This window comes from Gouania willdenowi, chromosome 22, assembly GCF_900634775.1.
Source record: "Gouania willdenowi chromosome 22, fGouWil2.1, whole genome shotgun sequence".
Classification (NCBI taxonomy): domain Eukaryota; kingdom Metazoa; phylum Chordata; class Actinopteri; order Blenniiformes; family Gobiesocidae; genus Gouania; species Gouania willdenowi.
In genome coordinates, this window is record NC_041065.1 from 6096093 (window position 1) to 6112470 (window position 16378).

Consider the following 16378-nt stretch of genomic DNA (forward strand, 5'->3'; position numbering starts at 1 on the left):
TGTTTGTTCTGCGCAACGGTGAGTGTTTCTTCTTATATTCTTCTATGTGCTAAGAAATATGCTAGCAGCTAAATGTACATTCTTCTCTGGTCTTTGGAGAGAGCAGACGTGTTTTCATTTGCTCCGATAACACGACCTTGGCTACAGTTGGCTACAGCTGAACAGCCTGAAAAATTGGGCCCAAGACTGAAGGAAAATGGTGAAAAAACCGCAGGGAGGCCCTTCAGAACCCAATTTGGGTTTGGAAGAGGTCAAGGAGATGATATGCGAGGGTCTACGAAACCTATCTGCCGAGATAAAGTCGTTGGAAAAGACGCTGGAAAACTCACTGGGAAAACTACAAAGCGAAGCAAAGGTACTGAAAGAAAAGAATGAAAGAAATGCTGAAGAGATAAAATTGTTGAACGCTAGGGTTGAACAGCTGGAACAAAAGGAAAGAGAGAAAGATGTCATCATCACAGGCCTAAAGATAAAACCCAGGAGCTATGCGAGTGACGAAGAAACAAAATCGATTGAACAACAGGTCATTGACTACCTGGAGTCGAAGGACATTGTCCTGAACCCTGACAACATCAACTCCTGCCATCTCCTGCCAAAGAAAAACGATAACAGAGCTGTAAAAATAACCTTCACGAATATGAAATTCAAAGGACAACTACTGAAGCAAAGAAATAAACTCAAGGGAACGAAGGTGTACATCAATGAAAACCTGACGAAACAAAATGCAAGCATTGCATGGAAGGCACGCCAAATAAAAAAAGGAGGAAAGATTGTGAAGACGTGGTCAAAAAACTGCAGGATTTATATCCTGGAAGAAGAGGACGGAAAACCAGTTCTCATCAAAACGATGGAAGACTTGGGAAAATACGAAGGATCCACCTAAACAACAACATTACTGATGGTAATCATGGATATGGACCCAGATCTATATAAACACTGGAAACAAAACTCACTGTGATTATTTTACGGAGACTGAATTAAATGTGGAAACCAAGAGTAAAAAAGGTCTGTCATTTATTCATTTCAATTGCTAGGTGGTGGGGTGATTAAGGATTACATTAAATTTAAATTCAAAGTGTTTATTGTCATATGTGCAGTTAGAAACACGTTTTCTTGTACAATGAAATTACTACCTTGCTTATGAACTAAGATATAATAATGTGTTTATACAAGTTAAATCTAACAGTGGAAAATACAACACTGCCATTAGAACTAACAACAGCAGTTAGAAACACGCTTATGAACTAAGATATATTACATTAAAATACTACCTTGCTTGTGAACTAGGATATAATAATGTGTTTATACAAGTTGGATCTGACAGTGGAGAATACAACACTGCCAATAGAGCTGACAACAGCTGAATTAGCCTTGATGTAGAGACAAAACAAGCTGCAAACTTGTATGTCCAAAAGAGACATTCCCGAGTGGTGACATTATGGATGAAAAGGGAAAAACCTTCCAAACACCTTCGAAAGAGGAACTGTTCTTGAACTGGATGAATGCTAACAACGTCTGGCAGGGAACAAGGCCAACACGAACAACGATAGAGAGGAGGAGGACAACACAGATGAGAATACACAAAAAAGGACGGTTTTTAGAACAACTCAAGAATGTTTGACCAGAGAGACATGTAAACCCATGTAAATTTGCGATGGTAAAACAGGGGACGGGACCCGGATAAGCAAACTGCTTCTCTCGTTTCCTTTTTCGGCATGTACAAAAAAGAAAAAAAAAAATGTGAAAAAAAAAAAAGTGAATGTAACCATGTCGGAAATAAACTGAATAAATAAATAAAATAAATAAATAATGTAAACACACACACACGGCTGATGTGCGTGCGTGCGTGCACTATATCAGAATGTACATGGTGAACGCACACAGAGCCATTGAATGAGAGTTGCGACTTTGGTGTTGCAAAAAGTTTATTTTACGTGGTACTTTCGGGTCTCTCTCCTTCTCTTTTTTTTTAAATTTCTCAACAACCTGACGAATTATGTGCATGACGCGCGCGCACGTGTGAGAGAGATAACGCACAGAGGAGATGGAGACACACAAACTATTATATTATCTCTATCTAATCATACTACTACCGTATTATTGTTATTGCTTTTCTTATATTAATCTTTTTTTTGTATTATTCTTTTATCTTATAGTTACTGGTATTCTCATTGTATTATTATTATTATTGCTATTACCTTATTATTTTATGTTGTTATTGTTTTTATCGTATTATAGTTACTGGATTTTCATTATGTTATTTTGTTATTGTTATTGTATAATTTTACTACTATTGTATCAAAGTTATTGCTATTTTTATAATTACCATTATGTTCTTTTTCATTATAAATATTTTTTTTATTATAGTTACTGGTGTACTCATTGTATTATTAGCATTGCTATATTATCATTATATAACCTTCTAATTATTTAATATTGTTTATAATTAATATTGTTTTTAGTGCATTATTATATTATTTTGTTTTTGCATTTATTAACATTAATATCATTACAACATTACTTTTATTACTATTACTACTTTCACTATTAATATTATATCCCTATCAACATATTTATTATTATCAGGGCTCTACACAAACTTATCCAGTGGTGGCACTGGTGTGACAAACTTTCTCTGTCTCTCTTAACAACCTGCGATGGATTATGTGCAAGACGCGCATGCGTGTGTGATAGATAACGCACGGAGGAGATGGCTGACACACACACACACACACACACAGTATTTATAATAAAAATATACTAAATGAGTAAAATAAAACTAAAAAACTAAACAATATTTATACAAAAAGTACACAAAATGACAACTGAAATGCATAAGAATATACAAAAAGGCTCCAAAAACACACAAAATTACTCCAAAAAACATACATTACAGAAGAATATACCAAACAACAAAAATATGAAAATTACTTAAAATACACCAAACTAAATACAAAAAATACACAAAATGACAACAATGCACAAAACGACACCAAAAAAGATGCAAAAATACACAAAATGATTTCAGAATGATGCTACAATGGCAACAAAAAACAATAATTATACAAAAAATGCACAAAAAGACAACAGAAAGATATAAAAATACACATAATGACTCCAAAAACATACATTACAGAAAAATACATCAAACAAAAAAATATAGAGTATAAAAAAACAACAAACACATTTATCATGCACATGTCCCATAAAATTAAACCAGGGAAAACACACACGCTATTTTACTTTGCATCGCAAATATACCCCTTTATAACACTACAGAGTACAGAGTATGTACACATCTTTGTACATCCAACCTTCAAACACATACTCATTTGGCCATAAGTGACAACTGTACTTATGTGCCTACATGAATGCATACTTCTGACTGGCACCGCACTAGTAAATCTAAAAACACATTACATCAAAAACGCACAAAACAACTACAGTAGAAATACGCAAAAGGACTACAAAAAAGCATACTTTGCAGCAAAATAAGAAAAAATGACAACAAAAATTCTCAAAATCATTCCAAAAACACACAAAGCAAGAACAGGAATACATAAAAATTAGGAGGAAAACAAAACAATACAAACAAAGCCTTTGTTGTTTCCTGTGTTAATCTCTGATTGGTCATTTTTCTAATGCTGTCATGAATGTCGATCATGTGACCCTCAGATCAGATACAATCACATGTATGTGGCCCCACCCCTCGTGATCAAAGTTGTTTAAAAGATGGAATGTCTCATTCACCCATTCACATTGTGCTTCTGCTCATGATGTGTTGCAAGATGAACCTTTTTGAACCTCTGTTTGAAAAGCACATTCATGAATTTCATTGTCTTGAAGTTGAAGTTAGTTACTGTAATTAGTCACATCTGTTTGGCTTTTTTTTAAAAAAAAAAAAAAAAAAAAGATACTTTGTGCAAAATCCTCCAGAAGGCCCTGATTGTGTAGGAGCTCAATAATAAACGTGAAGCTATTTCAGAACATTAGCAAACTAATAATATGTTATTCAGCAACAATAGCAATGAGCCACACAGCAGCGCTACTGAGCACTTCAGACGTGCACGGCTCCACACAGCCATTCATCAGCAGTCACAGAACAAATCAAACCATAGAGAGCGACTGACTGTGTGATAGAAAGCAGCTGCCACTCAACGGCATGAAAGCTTCAGCTACGCATTGCTCATAGTTTCTTTATGACGGGAACATTATTGTGATGTCTCTACTTTCAGCTGGTTTTGTGCCTTCCACACGAACAGTGGTTTCAAAACCAGGTCCTGATTAAAGCGTTTTTCATCTTGAGGCTCTTCACAAACCAAGTCAATGACATTCACAGGGAATTCTGTGGCTTTGGAATAAAAGAGCTAATTTACAGTAAAGGAGAGCGGACAGCTCCAGTGTCTCCACTTTCAAAAAGATCTCATCACATGTCTGACACTAAGGTGGACAATGATTTAATATAGTGCTGCAACTAATGATTATTTTGTTGTTGACTAATCTATCCATTATTTTTTCAATTATTTTTCTGTTTTCAAGCACATATTTTGGACTGCTCTTTTAGTGCACCTGCTTAAATCCATATTTGTAGGTGCGACACTTACTGCCTCATTGACATAACAAAAGCAGCTGAGGACAGACGTCAGCTCAAATCCTTTGGGTCGAATGACCCCTCTCTGGGTTTTATAGGTAAAAAGTTCATTTGACCCCTCTGTGGGACCTCTAGTGTTAAGTTGCGTTAAGTTTCTACAAGCTGATATCCAGAGTTTCTGAGAAATCTATGTTTATGTATGATTCTTTTGAAATTCATAAAAATACCTAACTTGTCTTTTGTACTGCTGATGGTCGTTCATATACATGAATGTATATAAGTCCCTCCTTCGTCCTATAGACCCCTATACAAATGGAAACAATCGCAGAGTGTGCCCAGCCAATAGGCTTCTACTTCTTGTTTTTGAGACTGTCAATCAAAGTGAATGTGAATTGTGCATGAAAACAAGGCCGCGCGTCACAACAGCAAACAGGTAAATATGATTTTGGTTCTTACCTGAACCACAGACCTAAATCAATGCGACCTGATGCGAGGCAGGGGGAGGAAGTGGAGTTGTTGAGGCCGGGACATCAAGACGTCCTCTCAGAAACTCTGGATATCAGCTTTAAGATTTTTCCTCTCTCCTCCATTCTTCTTTTTCACTGTTTACTTGCACAAAGTTAGTGGGGCGACACTGCCCCTCGCAGTCAATGTAAGGCACTTCAGGAAGCGGCCTCGGGATGGATTTTATTATTAATTTACAAGATTAAACAACACGTCAAACTTATAAAATCCGTGTTGAAGAAGTTTTGTAGTTGACGAAATTTAAGAGGCTATTGTGAGTCCAACAAAAGCTGCATCACGGTGTGTGTTTATCACATCAACAGCAGTGAAGTCTGTCAGCTGAGCTGTTTCAAACACTCACTGGAGCTGCTACGTCACTTTATTGTCCTCCTCACCTCTACTGATTACAGGAATAGTCCATTCAAGGTGATAGTTCACTGTTTTGTCTTAACCGCTGCGTCGCATTGGGTCACAAACACGTCAGATCATGTCAAAGACAAAACGAGGTGGTATAACGGACACTAAAAATGGAACTGATTGTAACTGCTCCCTGGGTGCTACACCGTGGCTGTCCAATGCTCCTCAGGGAGGGGTTAAATGCAGAGAACACATTTTGTATTTGTAGCTTTACATATATGACAATAAAGTATGGTATATATTCTATGTTAAACTGCAGTTTGTTTTAGCTGTGAGGTAGTTTGAGAGCGAGGAGCTAACATTCTTATAGGGTAGGAGGAGCCAGGATTGTCAAGAGGAGGAGTTTCCGCGAGGTGACGTTAACTCGTCCGTTTGGAGCTGACTTTTTACAAAATGTGGAATAACACGGGATGGAGGAAACAGAACTTTTTTCAATTTTGGCCCTCTGAATGAGGCTAAAGGGATCTACATCACTGTAGCAAAACCATTATGAAGTGATTTTTTTTTCACAATACTGCCCCTTTAAGTCAGAACCCCTGCTGTTTCTGGCTGTGTGATGTTTTGATTCTTTACTTAAGTCAGTCATTGCGCGCCTTGATTCCTGTTACAGTCTGGGTGGAGCGACTCTGAAATGTGGGCGTTCCCAGTGAAATCTGGCATTCGGCGCATTCTCCCGGTGGCTTATGTTCTTTTCCTTTCACGCTCTTCTGAAGTTTTATCATATTCACAAATTTCAATGACATTTACGAGAGTGATTTCAGGACAGCTAAAAAAAATGACATTGTGGCCCAATTTGCCTTCTTGGCTTTAGACCGCCTTCAGTGACAGACTTACGCACGGTTGGTGTGTCAGGAGCCTTGATGGGAGAATACGCTTATAATGCACAGGACATCAGTCAGAATGCAGGGAGTCAAGGCCATGTTTCCTAAAGCCTGTAAACTACGCTATCCAGAGGTCCAGAAGACCAACAAATAAACGTCCTCCTGCTTTGTGGGGGAATGTTTGCTGGACTTCAAAGAGGATTTTGCACAAAATACAATTTTCTGTCTCAAACCAGGTTCCATTGTGTCCATATTTGGATCATTGTGTCTGTAACCATGTGCTTTACCCACTTTTTAACTAGATACGTATGTTAAGCTGACCTTGCTCAACTCCATGGGCCATGAGATGTCCAAGTGGAAGACCTCCACCTGTCGTGGTCAGCCCAACCCCACCTACAAAGAAACCTTCATCTTCCAGGTGGCTCTGTTCCAGCTGTCGGACGTCACGCTCATCCTCTCCGTCTATAACAAGCGCAGCATGAAGCGGAAGGAGATGATTGGCTGGATTTCTCTGGGCCTGAACAGCTCTGGGGAGGAGGAGCTCACCCACTGGACTCAGATGAAGGAGTCCAAAGGACAACAGGTGCGTCGCTGGCACACTTTGTTGGAGTCCTAGCAGCTGGAGCTGCTCCATGGGAAAGATGTTCTCTGAACCTATCAGCAGGAGGAGAATAAGAACATGAAGCACAAACACATACATTCAACAATGGAATGTTGGGAATTGGAGAAATCCTCTATTTTTGTGGTTTGAAAAATAAAGAGGAAACAACCCTGAATGTTTGTTTGTTATGAACCCTTTGGTTGAGGAGGAACTTTCCCAATGTTTCTGCTCTGAGAGCCGTGACATTACACTCTCCTCCATGTTTATGTTCTACAGGCATCACGTGTGAGGACTTTACTTATCTACTTGGATTACTCAGTGTTTGATCTTTAGTCCATACTTGACCTGTGCCTTACTGTTTCTTACACAGCACCTTTTTGTTATACGCGTGTGTGTAAATGTACTTTGGTTCTGTGTAATTGGGCTTTTGTAATTTTGAGGAAAAGGATTTATTTGTGATGATATTTATTAAAGAAAAGAAAAAAAGGAAACAATGCTGTGGTTCTTCAGTGGCTGCATCACTTCTGGTTGAGGAATCATTTATTTATCAGTTGTTTGAGGAAACATTCCTGCCTAGAAAGTTCCCAGGGCTACAATTCCTGCTTACATGAAATAACCAACAGGTAGTGCAATCCGAACATTAATTGGCTCATCTATATGATCTGTACAGGATAGTAACAACCGATTCATATCATTGATTCTGTTTGTCAAACATTTCTTTTTTAAAAAAAATCTTTTTATTTAGATTTTAATTTTTTTTAAACATAGAACATTATCAGAGAGTGAGTTGAGTGAGAGATAGACAGGATTATTCCTACAGTTGGGTAAAGGATTTTAAGTGTGTTCCTTCAAATAAACCTTTATAGTATGTTTAATCCATTCATTTCCAATCTTCATTTTATTAATAAGTTTCAAGTCCACAAAGGGCAAGGCAGATAAGGGCTTTCACACATTCTATTTGCCAAGGGCACTTTCTGAACAACGTCACACAGGCGAAACAGTCGGTCGCCAATTGGACAGAATACTTACCTCCAATGCCGTGACAATGTGGCACTGCCCTATCACTACTGACATCGCGCTGTCATGTCCTATATTTGGTTTCTCGTCTTATGTTTTCCAAGGAAATCCTAAAACAATCCCAGCAGAAAAGTCATTAATAATAATTCAAAATAACCCATAATCACACAATGCCACAACTTGCGCTAATGCTCTACAATGTCTACATAAACACAGAGATGACTCCATCTGTCAGCGCTCATAGCGTCATAGCTGTATTTCCAATTAAAATTTTGAAAAATTCAGGTCTGAATTTTAATTTACTTGTCTTCATCCTCCTAAAATAATACGATCTCACTGTATACTGTAGTTTTATTCAATGGTAGCACTTTTAACCTTTGATTTTTTAGCATCTAGACCCAAAAATTCCATCACATTCACACAATATCAACACAAACACAGGAAATTAAACAAAGTAAACAAACATTTTCCCTAATCTATCACTTCATAGACAGTGGAACTTCCCAAATTTCGTCAGACTGTTTCTCTTCATTATTTTAATTCATATTTGTCTTTTTTTATCTTTATCTTGTTGTGTTACATTCATTTTCTTTAGGCTTCCAGCTTGTAAGAATTGAATATTGCTTGGAACTGTATTTGGATAACTAGAGAAAAACTCTTCTCCTCTGTGAGAGTGTTTAGGTTTGTCTTTGATAACAACCCCATAACATCAGGCCTCAGACTTACAGCTGCACACTAGTGTGCGTTCGTGCGTGTGTGTTAAACAGCAGAAATGAGTGTATTGGGTGTTTTTCTTTCTAATTAATAATTTTTATTTATTAATTTATTTGATAGGGACAAGTGTGAACAATCAACATGTAACACATCACAACATTTATAGCCAAGGCTAATTTGCAATGCCCGTCCTTACTAATACCAATAGTTCTTCTGCTCCCACGGAGGGAAAAAAAACATTTGGGTGTTATATAAGGACCAAAGGAGGTAGGCGGTCAAGTCCAAATGGCTCTGAACGACACCCTATCCCACTAGAACCTACTCCCGCTACAGTTCCTTGTCGAGGCAAGCACTCCATTGCACCCGTCTTCTACCTGTACCACACAGGCTCCTCTTTCATATGCTGTAATCACTGCCTAATGTTGGAATCACTTATTCTGTGGATTTTAAGGCAAAATCCTGAATTACACTTTAGATATATATTTTTTTTTTTTTTTTTTTTTTTTTTTTTACCGCCCAAGCAGGGGCCATCCCACGCCGCACCTACTGGTATGCAGGAGCGCGGCCCGCACCACCCACCCCGGAAGACCCCTGCCAGGACCGGCCAAGCCAGCCGGTCCCCAAGAGCACCCCCCTGGGACCGGGAACCGCCAAGGGCGAGACACCGGGCGAAGCCCCCCGGGAAGCACCCCCCCCACCCCACCCCCTGGACCCAGCCCACGAACCAGCCACAATCAAGCAGGATCGCACAGCCCCAGACGGTGCAAGGACAGTAGCCCAGGCCCCGCCGCCCACCAGACAGCGCAAGCCACAAGGCGTGCGAGCGACCGGGGGCCACCACCGCAGGAGGGAGGCACTTCAATGGCACCCACTCAGTGCGGAACAGCAGTCCCCAACTAAGGGCGCCCCGGACCCACTCACCGATCCGCAGATAGCAGGACAGACCTACCAGGCAGGAGACGGCAACCGCAACCACCGGAACAGCTAGCGCCGCCCCCCAGCAAACAGGATCATCTCGAAGCGCCAAGCAACCCCGCCCCAACCTCGCTACAGCTGCCAGCACCCCCACCCCCCACACCAGCGAGGCGGGCCACCCCGGGCCCGCACACACCAAGGACAGCCCCCAAGGTGACCAGGAGACAAGACAAGGACCAAGCCACACCCATAGTGAAGAGGCACCCCCACTCCCCGCCGGGCCGACACCGCCCGGAGAGTCCCCGCGAACAGAGCCCCCAGCAGCAAATTTAGACCCTTCATGCTTGACTGTTTCACATCTCTTTTGTTTTGGGGAGGCAATGTTTTGGAAATTTCACCACCAAATTTCTACTATTACACCACCACAAATTAAGAGTTTTAGGAGTTCTTTATCGAGTCAATCATTTAACAAGCAAGGCACAGATTTCCATTTGAAATGTTAAGGAAACTTCTGCAACGATTTTGAATGAAATGAGACGGAGTCATATTGAAGGGTTAAAGGTCAAATACGGACACAGGGTTTATTTGGTCAAAGGGTTTTGGGGCAGACCGGTCTGGGCTTCAGAGGTTTCAGTGTGAGTGAAGCTGTAGCTGTTCTGTGCAGAGTCTCTGAGAAAGTGTTATCAGTACGATAGTATCTGGCCTGCGTTGGGCAGTTTGACCAGAACTGACCAGGAGAGATTCTGTAATCACACGTCACCTGGGTATATTCTTCGCAAAGTTTTCTCATTTCCTCTATCATCACAGACCGGCCTTGTGGCTAGTAGCACTCAGGCTAACGCTGTCCGAGCTCTGTGTTTTGTTGCTCGTTTCTTTCAGAGTCCCCTGCTTTCCGGGTCCCTTGTTCCTCGAGGAGGAGGACATTTTGTTCAAAGGTTGTTTAATTATCAATAGTTGTCACGGTTTTCTAAGTTTTTCTGTCAGAGCTTCATCTCTAGCCTGTCGTTCTCATCATGGCGTCACCGGAATTTGACTAGAGGATAACTGAAGTCCTTTTAAGTTGAAAAGTTAGGCACAACCCACAATTCTGAAGGCCAATTTAACCCTTCAAATATTTCTTAACAACAAAAACTTAGGTAACACCATACTTCAAGTTTTATACATAAAGGGTCAGTGTATGTTTTGGTCATTTATTTTTCCAAACTAAAAACAATTATAAATATATATATATGCATATAATAAATATATGGTTATATTTGATTTTTGTTTTCAAATAATTTAATTTCAAGGCATACTTTTTATTAGGGTCAAGAAGGGATGAAGAAAAAAATCGTTTGATTTTCAATTTTTGTTTCTAAAACCAAATAACAGAAATACCAGGAGACAAAAACTAAAAATGCCCGTTTTTTATTATGGTGAGACCGGAAGTTGTCTCTCAAAACTAGAGCATATATATGAGGACGCTGCTTATTTTCTGGCACCAAAATATGTGAATTACCTCTATAATTTCCCTGCACAAAAAATGGTTTAATGTGATTCATTGATGTACATTTGGAGTTAGAGGTGGCAAAGGCCATAAATGAGGTAAGAACCTGAATCTCCCTTTTTTCCAAGTGTGTGTGTTTTTTGTTTTATTTATTTATTTGAGCAACATAAAAAAAACACATTTTATGTACAATACATAACATGTATTTAAAGGAGATGCTCAAAAGGAGTATGCATAAATTCAAGGAACGTATAGGCATCTACCCCTCCTTTACAAAATAACATTTTAGACTACACATTTGGTTTTTTATTGTGTAAGAAAATTATACAAACATATACAGTGCATATACATACATATTGTTTTATCATTTATGTTCATTTGAAGTAATGGAAAAAAACCCAGAATATTTTCTTTTTTTTATTGTTTATGGTTGTTTGAAACAAAAAGTAATGGAAAAAAATAAACCAAAATATTTTATTTGTTATTTGTATGAAGACAAGGAATCTTTAGCAATGTTAACTTGTAACTATGTGCTTTTATGACAATTATCAATTATGTAATTTAACAAAATCTGCATTTGTATTGTCAGTTCAAACCTCACAACAAAGACAAATCCCATATTTCAACACAATGCATATATGTACAGTATATACTTTATATGTATGTATACACATGTATGTACTACAGAAGAGAATTAGGGCCAATTTTGATGGAGAAAAGAATTTTAATGAAGTCAAAATTTCAAGAATAAAGTCAAAATTTTGAGAATGAAGTCAAAATATACTACTGTGATAAAGTCAAATACTAATCCACCAAAGTACGACACTTAATGGCAGCTTAATGACAGGCTTCATGACACCTTGTTCATGCTAATGACAGCGTAATGTCAGCCTTATGTACAAAACTTCAAGTAAAGTGTTACCAAAACGTATTATGAATTATATCGGTGCTTTATTAATTTTTTAAGTGTAGTAAAAGTCAATCAAACCAAAAAAACAAGGGCAGACAGTGGCTACAGTTCACTTGGCCTGAGCACTGCTGTCATGCTAACCTGCTTGCCCAAGTGCTGGTACCCATCAGCAGTGAATGAGCTCAGTCGATTATTTTAGTGGAGGTGTCATAACAAAGACTGACTTACAGTATTTTCTTCTAGTTGTTGGGAATTTAGCGCTAGCCGCAGGTCTTAAACATAACATAACATAAACACTGGAAGCTTTTTTGAGTGTGGGGGGCAAGACACGAGCCAAATGTACCCTGTTAGCTGCGCATGCACACATACACAAGTCAACGCGTCCACAAAACGTGATAACGTTAGTACCGTGCAACACTTTACTGCACAAACGTTTTGCAATGGCAATGTCGTAGGGTGCTTGTTTATCAGATGAAGTCAGAGATGAATGAAGAGATGGCGTGTCCTAAAGACAACCAAAACTGTTGGGACTTCTCTTTGCTCAGCTGACAGTGGGACAGGCAACAGTGTAACATCGTGTTCCAGCAGCTCATCATCTCTCTGCCGAAGCAGACTCCATACTCCGCTGTGTTTAGCTGGGTTAAACTATCTTTAAAATGTTCAAAATTGTATTCAGTCCATGAGCTTGACTCCTGTGCCCCTCCTTTCGCCCTGTTTTTAATCGCACCTCATACATAATACGCAACACTCACCCAGGGGTTAGGACAGTGTGACGGTGGGTGGGTCTACACCTGCTTTGGTTCATCAGGTGGGGACGGCCCATCCTCATTCAGGAGGGCCATCGTGTGGAATTGAGAACCATGGGAACATGTGCTGCGGTGTCTATCCATGTCGTGGCGGCTTTGTCGTGTGTGGCAGTGTCTTCACTCTTTGGGTGCGGTTGGGTTTCAAATAAAAGTGTTCAAAACTTACAGCACACAGTATTCCCAGACAGTGTACCATTCAAGTACTAACCATGCCCAGCTCTGTAGCATCCGAGATCAGGTTTGATCAAAGCAGTATGACCATAAGAATGAGATAACTCAACTCAACTTTATTTGTGTAGTTCAATTTACAACAAAGTCATCTCAATGTGCTTAACAAAATATAAAATTCATAATAAGAAAGAAAAAACCCAACAAAATCCACATGAACAAGCATTTAGCGACAGTGGGAAGAAACAACTCCCTTTTAACAGAGAGAAGTCTCCAGCAGAACCAGGTTCAGAGGTGGCAGCCATCTGCTTCGACTTGTTGGGGTTAATGGACAGAAGGACAAACAGAACAGGATAGAGAGACAGAACATCAGAGTGCCCCAGACGAGTTGAGCCGTGAACCACAGATCAGGAACTGCCATCATCAGCTTCACAACACCTGAAACAGAGCAGACAGAGAAGGGCGAGGAGAAGGCACTGATTGCAGAAAAACATGATACATTATTATCAAGTCAGCCTGCTTTGGCCTTGGGCCTCACTCCCAGTGGCCTAGTCAATATTTTTTATAGAAGTGTCAAATCTCTTTTCGTTTATTGGTAAGCTAACAGCGACTCCAAGGTCTGTAGATGCAACCGTCACAGACGAGCCCATGTCCGCTCTAGCGGTTAAGTTACGTTATGATTCAGTCCTGTTTATGCTAACAGGAGGATTTTAAACTCTGGAGAAATATGCTCTTTCCTGTTTGTTCCAGTTAGTATTCTGGCTGCAGCATTCAGCATCACTCTGGGCCAAGATATTCCTGATTTTGGAGATATTGAGGAGGTGGAAGAAAGTTGTCCTTGTGATTTGTTTAATATGAGAATTAAAGGATGTCAATATCAAAGATAACGCCTAAGTTTTTTTTTACTGTGGTGCTGGGTGACAGAGTAATGCCATCCAGAGACACTACTTGCTCTGATAATTTCTCTCTGAGGTGCTTTGGACCAAATAAAATAACTTCGGTTTTATCCTGATTAAGAAGGAGAAAGTTACAGCTCATCCAGGATGTGATGTCTTTAAGACAAGCCTGGAGTTTTACTGGAGAGTTTCATCTAATTTCATTGACAAATAGAGCTGTGTATCATCTGCATAGCAATAGAAATTTATATCATGTTCTCTGATAATGTTACCTAGTGGAAGCATATATAATGTAAAGAGTATTGGTCCCAAAACTGAACCATGTGGAACTCCATGATTAACTCTGTCGTGCGCTGAGGATAGATTATTAACATGAACAAAGTGGGTTCATTCTGATAGGTAAGATTTAAACCAACCCGGCGCTGTTTCTTTAATCCCCAAAACGCTTTCCAGTCTCTGCAGTAATAAATGATGATCCACTGTATCGAAAGCTGCACTGAGATCTAAGAGCACCAGAATTGAGACCAACCCTCTGTCTGAGGCTAAGAGGAGATCATTGGTTACTTTTACTAGGGCAGTCTCTGTGCTGTGATGGGCTCTAAAGCCATACTGAAAGCTCTTGTATAAAATGTTCCTAAGTAGGTGATCACATAGTTGACCTGCAATGATTTTTTCAAGAATTTTGGAAACAAAAGGGAGATTGGATATTTGCCTATAATTGGACAAGTCACTTGGATCGAAGGTAAGTTTTTTAAGGAGAGGTTTGATTACAGCGGTTTTAACATAACCTGTTGCTAGAGATGTGTTAATCCAATTCACCATATCAGTGCTAATTAGTGGAAGAACATCTTTAAATAGTGGGGTTGGGATTGGATCTAAAAGACAGGTTGTTGGTTTAGAAGCACTAACTATTGAGGTCAGTTCAGATAGACCAATTTGAGTGAAACTATGTAAATAAAAGCTGCATGTTGGATTAATTTCAGGTGCTGCTTTGTTTAAAAAATGATTGAGCACTCCTGTAGGGGGGACATTATCTTTGTTTTTATTGTTAGAATTTTATCAGTAAAGAAGTTGATGAAGTCATCACTGCTCAGGTTCACAGGAATAGAGGGTTCAACAGAGTTGTGGCTTTTGGTGAACCTGGCTACACTGTTGAATAGAAATCGAGGATTATTTTTGTTTTCCTCTATTAAAATTGAGTAATAGGAGGTTCTAGCTTTGCAAAGTGCTTTTTTTATTTAAATTATTTTTCCAAGCAATATGAACTTCTACCATGTTTGAAGAGAGCCACTTCCTTTCCAATTTTCGCGATGCCTGTTTTAAAAGACGCAATTCAGAATTATACCAGGGAGCAACCTTTTTATGACATATTGTCTTCTTTTTAAGCGGAGCAACAACATCCAGAGCTGTGTGCAGTGACAACATTGCACTGTTGACAAGATGATCTAATTTCTCTGTCATTAGACATTGATAGCTACTCTCTTTTGAGATTTCATATGGATCAGAGGTAAACAGTGAAGGAACTAAATCTTTAAATCTAGCTACAGGTTTTCAGACAGTGATCTACTATAGTGTACTCTTCTCTCAGAATTTAAGCAGGGTGATATTTTGAATTCAAAGGATATCAGGAAGTCATCTGAAAGAATAGGATTTTGAGGATATATTGTCAGGTGGTCAATATCTAAACCATATGTTAGAACAAGGTCCAGAGCATGATTAAGATAATGAGTTGGTTTGTTTACATTTTGTGCAAAGCCGATTTAATCTAATAGTGAGGTAAATAATTTATGTAGGCTGTTGTTTTCATCATCAACATGAATGTTAGTCACCTACTATGATAGCTTTATCAGTGCTCAGCACCAGATCAGTGAGAAAGTCAGAGAATTCAGAAAGAAACTCTGAATGTGGACCAGAAGGACGGTAGCCTATAACCAGTAAAGTGGGTTTTTCTATCTTGTTTTTGGGATTACAAATATGAAGTGAGAGGCATTCGAAAGAATTTTGGTTAAGTTTGGTTTTGAGTGAAAAACTGCTGCTACTCCTCCTCTCCAACAACTCTCACGGGGGAATATGGTGATTACCATAATTGGGAGGACTGGCTTCATTAAGAACAATGAAGCTTATCAAAGTGCAGTATGAGAACATCCTGGCGATAGACAACATTGTAACTAAGCAATGGCCGAAGCAGACACAAGAAAGATGTGAGGAGCTGTCAAATATGGAAAAAATAAAGATGGAGTTCAGAGATGTCGTCACTGGCGTAGGCTGCCTTGAAAAAGAGTATAAACACAGCTATCAGGATAGCTGTGTTCATCGCCATGACAACTGTTGTGATGGTGATGAATATTATTTTATAGAGACGGTGTCTGTCCCCCGACCCATATTTCACAATGATTTTAACATAAAATCAAATAAAAGAGCTATCAATTATAAAAATCTGAAAAAAATTAAAATCTCAAATCTAGAAACACCAAAACATAAAACCATTAGATGTGCTCTATTAAATATTAGATCACTGAGATCCAAATCTCT

At 39.2% G+C, this 16378-nt stretch overlaps 1 protein-coding gene across 7 annotated transcripts in view; it reads left to right on the top strand.

The window, feature by feature from the left end:
- Nucleotides 1-7374, top strand: part of syt14a (synaptotagmin XIVa) — a 41229-nt gene extending 33855 nt beyond the window's left edge. For 6 of the 7 annotated variants that reach the window (XM_028437406.1, XM_028437407.1, XM_028437408.1 and 3 more), the window contains one exon: nucleotides 6636-7374. In XM_028437406.1, the coding sequence (XP_028293207.1) occupies nucleotides 6636-6949 (314 nt within the window). In that variant the 3' untranslated portion in view covers nucleotides 6950-7374. The remainder of the gene's footprint in view (nucleotides 1-6635) is intronic. The other variant, XM_028437409.1, reaches the window with a different exon arrangement.
- Nucleotides 7375-16378: the final 9004 nt, after the last annotated feature.